The following is a 6,472-nucleotide window of genomic DNA, read 5'->3' as shown; positions in this document are numbered from 1 at the left end:
GAGAGGGCTCACAGAGAATCTAGAAAATGTGCTACAAATACCTATGTCTTTCAGTTCCTCAAAAGCCCAGAAAAATAAAATCTGTCAAATATTTTATTTTATTCATTTAGATACTTCTTTGTTGTTATATAACTATCAAAGATTGCCAATTGGGTAAAGAAATGATTGAAAGGTGAAACAAAACAAAAAAAAAGTAGTAAATGAGAATAACAAAGAGACCACATGTTGACATTTTTGAAGTCATTGCTTTTTCCAAAGACTTCAATTTTTTTCTCTGTAGAGAGAGATCTTAATCTATCTGGGATCTCTCTAGCTTCTTTTGATTGATCACACCACAAGGGTACTTTTTTTTAATTTAAATTTTATTATATGGTGTTTTTAATTGAATTCTTGATTGTGGATATGATGTTTTTGTTTTTAAGGTTTGTTAAGTGACAGCACAAAAGGTTGTTGCTTTTCTTGTTTTGGGTTTGTGGGGTTTTATTAAAAGGGAATTTCTGTGACAATACAGAATTCTTATGCTTGTTTGTTCTTGTGAGACTCAAGATTGAATTTCAAGTTGTTAAGAGGAGGAGTTATAAGAGATTTTTTTGAGGTAATTTATAAAATCACTTTATTAATTTCTTTTTATGTTGTTTACTTGTTTTTCAAGTTTTTGTCTCTGTTTTGTTTTTGATCTTTATGTTTTGATTACTTGAAAGGAAGAAAATAGAAGAGAACTGGAAATTGGACCAGAGGTTTTTTACTGATATTTCATAGTACCTTTGTTGGGTAAAATTGATGAAGGGATTTTTATTTTATTTTTTCATGGAAAAATAAGGAATTAATTCATAGATTGCATTGCCTTCAATTCCAAAATTTGACTTGAAAATTGAGTAATTTTATTGTTATTTACTGTATTTTTTAGGTTACTAAATTAGAATAAATATAGACATTTATTTAGAAGTTAATCATCTCAACCTGCTGAATCCTTGTTGCATTAGCAAGAAATTAAAATAATATAATGCAGAAAATGCCAATAAAATTGGTGAATTTGTTCAGTTCTCTGTTTAGCCCATCCCTAGAATTTTTTGAACATGAGACGTTTGAAAACTGCGATATACTTGTTAAGCCATCAGTTGAAAGCAAGCTTTGATATGTTGTTGTTTGTTATAACTTCTGTAAATATTGAACCTCACTGGCAATTTGACAGGGTGTATTGTGCCTGAGGAATTCCTCACTTGGCCCCCATTATGATTGTACATTTGTATGTCCAAAAATGTTGTATTTGGTGTGCAAAGAGATAGCAGTTACACATGAATGCATTGGATTGGTTTACTTGAACTTGTTCTGTAAAATGAAAAAAGTTATGCCAATGGCTCAAAAGTAGAAGTATAATGCAAGATCAACGGAAGCACTTTCCGTGATCTGAAGAAATATGTTTAAATATTGGAATTTCCTTTTTCACTCGCATAGCCAGAAGATTTCTTAGCATCGTGGATCTTACAAGCATTTTCAAGCGATTACCCTGGCTTGTTGAACTGAAGTAGATTGGATCGACTTATTATAATCCCTCTAGAAATTTTGCAGGATTGTAATGGTCTGATTTAGAGTCCGTTAACTCTTATTCGTGGTGTTTGATCTTTTTGCTGTCTTGTTTAGAGTTTTTTTTGGTCTTTTTTCTCTCTGTTTGATTGTTTTACTCGCTTAATCATTTTTCTACCCCTTGTATGATTGCAGGAATGGGCACTAAAGTACAATGTAAGACGTACTTACCAGGATTTTGCTCCATGAGTGATCTGAATAACAACGGAACTAACACCCCATGGCTCTTAGATCATGAAAATAAGTCAAGGAAAAGAAGTCAGTGCACTGATTCAATTTTGTCGTCGCAACCAATTGATGTATATTTGGGATGTGACAAAGAAAATATGAGGCAGACAATTTTGGAGCATGAAACAATTTTCAGGCATCAGGTAAAGTGACTTTTAACTATTTCTCACTCAAATGGTTGCATTTCTATGGAGGGTTAAAATAAAGAGGTCGCAGTTTTAACATTTATGTGCGTTTGATGTGGTTTACACGTACAGACCCAAGAACTCCACCGGTTATATAGAAGACAAAGAGATCTCATGAATGAACATCAAAGGAAACAAATGCTTAACAGTCAAATGAAGATATTCCAGTCTAGTCCCTCATTGTCTCATTTTCCTTCATTGGATTCTATAGCTGGCCAGCTATCAATGAAAGATGCTTCTAAGTACAAATCATCCTTTGATTTTATAGAGAACGATAGTAGGTCCATTCATTTCTCCCCTCAAGTCACAAACAGTTCAAGGGAATGTGAACCTCACCAGCCTGGTAGTAGTTTGTTCCAGAGAAAAATGTTCAACTCTAGATATGTAGTTGAAGAGTGCACGAATAACGAAGAAGAACAAACCACTATGAAACAATTGGGATTAGCTGGCATTCAAGGGAACCCTGTTGAGGGAATTTATCCAATCCCCCGAAGAAGAGATGTGAAGACACCTAGAGCTTTAGAATTTCATTCTGATGCTGATCTTGACAGAACCAATTCCTCAAAAAGGACTGATGAACTGGCTGACTTGAATAAACCTTTACCACTTGAAGAAGATCCTCCTTTGGTTCCGGATATCAATATAACCAGCATTACTTGCCTCGAGGATGGCAGCTCTGATGGGGCGAAGTTCTCTCCTAAGTCACTCAAGGAAAGGATTGGTGGAATTTGCCTCAACCACCCGCCTTGCAGGAATGAAGAAGAGCAGTTAACTTTTAAATTTAATGCTGGTAAGAATGTTTTCATGATGTAAACCTGTCTTGTTACTTTTCAACTGTATCAGTAGGCAGTTACTTTTCATATGTTTCATTAGAAAGGAGGATAAGCCGATAAGGAAGAATTTTTAGCTAGTATCCGATGCCAATTCAAAATCGACTTTCTTGACTTAGAGTGGATTCCCATATGTTGTGTCCTTTCTATATATGGATATTAAGGGAAGACTAAATATATGTCAGCAACCTTTCTGGTGCACAACTTTAGTTCTAGTTGTGACTTTTTCTTGCTGAGTCATTTGTTAAATGAGTTGCAGTATGAATGTTTAGATGGACTAACAAAAGTAGGAGCGGAAAGGGCCACCGTAATAGTCACAGAAAGATCTCTTGTTGTGTAACACCTCTTCATTTGATATACTGTAACCGCGTTTTCTTTCAATGCGTAGACAGTTGTTGAGGTTAATGCATTTTATTCTAGTAAACAGGTCTCTATTATTGAAAAACTCTCAATTTTGCGCAATAGTCTCTACTGATGTTTGGACCTACCTCCTTATTTATTCTTTCCAATTTTCATATTTTCCTCTTTTTATAAAGTAGAGGCCATGATGCAACAATCACACATGCCTTGCATGCCATATTTTATATTAATATTTTGCTACTAACTCTCGTTTTGATCTCATCTTCTGTTACAGAGCAAAAGCAACCAGATAACAGATCTTCTGGAAGACTTGAAACTGCTGAAAATTTACCTAATGCCTTTCAGTCATCACAAGGTCATGAACTTTTCAAGCACTCTCTCATTAAGGAAACCAAGAATGAGCACCAGAAGAAAAGGACAATTTTTGGCGTTGAAATTCATGAAGAAAATCAAATACAATCTGCCAGCTTTTCCAATGCGCAAACGTCTACTCATAAATCTCAACCACTTTCTCAGAGTTATACTGAACTTCTGCGAAACATTGAGGTTTATCAAGGCAATATGCACATGGGAAGTGATGTCAGATCACATTCAAGTTCAAAGAATGTACTTCCTGACCAAAATGTTCTTTGTAAAAGATCTCAGCCAAATGCTAAAGATTGGACAAAAACTTTCAATTGTGTGAATGACATGGATTATAAATCTGCCCGATTAAAGAATGTCAGAGATACTTCCGGTGTATCTCAAACTGAAGCAGCTGGAAAAACACATGTATCTGGAGATTCTCAAAGGAAGCAGGAAAATCCCCGGGAAACATTGCCTTGGTTAGTCCAGAAATCACAGGAAAGTGCAGAGCAGACCAAAGGGAAGGGAAGTTGTTATCATTTAAATCTGGAATCCTTGCAGAATTACTCCCAGCAGTACTTCAGAAGAGAAGACACAACAGTCAACTCCTCTCAATTTATAGATCAGAGACGGGGAACCTTGTCATCGATATCCACCAAAGATTCTGAGTGCCAGAAAGTTGAAGTTAGTGACAGCACTAAAATAAGGACAATTTTTGGTGTTCCAATTTTCAGTGCTTCCAAGGACTCGCATGCAGCTCGTTCTCTCTCAAAGGCTACTTTTCCTGATATTGACGGTGTTACTGCCACAAGCATTTCACGGGATGAGACTGTTTGTACAAAGAACGTGACAGCTAAGGATTTTGTTCAAGAAAAAGGACTAAATGGTGGCATTTCTGGTTTAAGGTATCAGATTGATTTGAACTTGTCTTTAGATGAAGAAGAGGCACCAACGGCACCTCCTCTTCCTCAGGCTGTGGTGAAGATTGCAACAATTGAGATAGACCTAGAGGCTCCCGCAGTTCTTGAATCCGAAGAAGAATGTGGGAATTCTAAACTTACATTGGAAGAATCTAATAAGTCGAGTGAAGAAGCCATGAGGTTTGCTGCAGAGTCTATAATTTCCATCTCAGCTTCTAGTCTTGTAAATGGAGATACGAATGATGTGTTGCAAACTGAACCTAGTGACTGCCTCAAATGGTTTGCTGATTTGATCTCCTCTCACTCTAGTGGCCAAGAATGCATTACTAGAAAGATCAGCTCAGGTACAGTGTCCGGGTTTGATGAGGAAATCATTCCCGATGGCTTTGATTACTTTGAGTTTATGACACTCAAGCTGGAAGATTTGAAGGAAGAAGAGTATTCCTATAAAATGCCGACAATGGAGAGCCATAATGAAGAAGAAACGGGGGCCATTGCCTTACTAAAACGGCCTCGAAGAGGGCAAGCAAGAAGGGGCAGGCAACGGAGAGATTTCCAGAGGGACGTTCTTCCTGGTCTTATTTCCCTGTCAAGGTATGAGGTGAACAAGGATATTCTGATATTTGAAGAGCTGTTTAAAGCTAGTGGATCCTCTTGGCAGTCTAGCTTATCACATAGGAAAACCTGTAAGAGTGGCAGGGGAAGGCGTCGTTTAGCAAATGCTGATCCTTCCCCAACAATTCCTGCAGATTGCACACCTCCAGCAATCCAGCCTTGTTCTAGTGAGATGGGGCTCGAGGAAAAAAGTCTAACCGGGTGGGGAAAGAGAACGAGGCGCTTGCCAAGGCAGAGATATCTAAACCACAATCTTACTCTTCCTCTGAAGCAATGTTGATGTGTAGGTTAGACTCATATCACGAGTTTGAACCTTGCTGCAGACAAAAAAAACTTGGTAGAGGGCCGGGTCTATTATCCATCAAGTTCTAAACCGTGTGCCATCTGGCCCTCGGGGATTTCTCGTGATAAAAAAAATGCTGAGGGAGGGGTGTGGAACGTCGGGGTATGAGAGCACCAAGGTTTTTTCAGCTTCTCTTAAGGGATCTCATGACCATTAGAGCTTATTTTGTACATTTCTGTGTAAAACTTAAATGTCACATTATTTTTTTACCTTAATAGAAATCAATCTAATTGGAAATGAAATAGTTGGTGTATTCATCCATCAAAATTTAGGAGTAAATTTGTGTCAAAAGTATAACGGAATAGATATATTTGAATTGAAAGTATAACATGAGATAGTATTTGATCGAGACTCAAAATATATTTTAAAACAATTTGTACGTATATTTAGTCCTTTTCCGTTGTGAAAATTACTCAAATGGTCCCTATTTATATCACTAATTTCTTAAATCTTCTCATTTATCACTTCCTAAATAATTTAATCAGATTTTTCTTTGAGACTATTATAAGCAACACACATGTGCTAATTGATTAGTACGTTTTCTTTTGTCTTAAATATACTCTCTACATGTTGGACATTATCTATATTTCGAGCAGGGACGAAGCTGCAAGCCTTGTCTAGATCTATAATTTTGTTTATATCAAAGATTTATTTATTATAGAAAATAATTTATTTAAAGTTTAGTAAGTTGTGTTTTCTTGAATTCAGAATCAATAAACTTGAAATTGTAATTTCATCTTTCATTTTTTAATTAGAAATTTTGAATTTGAACCTTGAATATAAAATCATTTTTTGTTAGATAGTAATTTGTATTCAATGTGAACTTCACCACACCCAAATTCGAACACCAGTAGGGATGACAATGAGGCGGGGTGGGGTGAGTTTAAGGTTGTGTGGGGCGGGTGTGATGCGTGGTGGGTTGAAGTGGTTTTTTTTTAAAAACTAATGTGGGGGCAGAGTGGGTTTCAGGTATATGTGTTTTTATGTGGGTTCAAACTTAATTTTAATTTTTTAGAGAACTTTTTACATGTTATAAATAATTTCTTTAAAACTACTAAAATA

The 6,472-nt window shown here is 36.2% G+C and overlaps 1 protein-coding gene across 3 annotated transcripts; it reads left to right on the top strand.

Moving 5' to 3' along the window:
- On the top strand, positions 1-5,602 carry LOC102596587 (uncharacterized). Of its 3 annotated transcripts, XM_006338342.2 has the most exons (5): positions 1-340; positions 423-595; positions 1,720-1,955; positions 2,070-2,787; positions 3,462-5,602. In XM_006338342.2, exons 3-5 carry the CDS (start codon positions 1,722-1,724, stop codon positions 5,345-5,347), a joined length of 2,838 nt encoding a protein of 945 aa, XP_006338404.1. In that variant the 5' UTR covers positions 1-340; positions 423-595; positions 1,720-1,721; the 3' UTR covers positions 5,348-5,602. The 3 variants fall into 3 exon arrangements, with proteins under 3 accessions (XP_006338404.1, XP_006338405.1, XP_006338403.1); XM_006338343.2 differs by lacking the exon at positions 423-595; XM_006338341.2 differs by having other exon boundaries at positions 1-595.
- The last annotated feature ends 870 nt before the right edge of the window (positions 5,603-6,472 follow it).

The sequence above is a fragment of the Solanum tuberosum genome, unplaced genomic scaffold (assembly GCF_000226075.1).
Source record: "Solanum tuberosum cultivar DM 1-3 516 R44 unplaced genomic scaffold, SolTub_3.0 scf00004, whole genome shotgun sequence".
In the NCBI taxonomy this organism is placed as follows: Eukaryota; Viridiplantae; Streptophyta; class Magnoliopsida; order Solanales; family Solanaceae; genus Solanum; species Solanum tuberosum.
The sequence above is the reverse complement of the archived record's forward strand: the minus strand, read 5'-3'. Positions and strand labels throughout refer to the sequence as shown.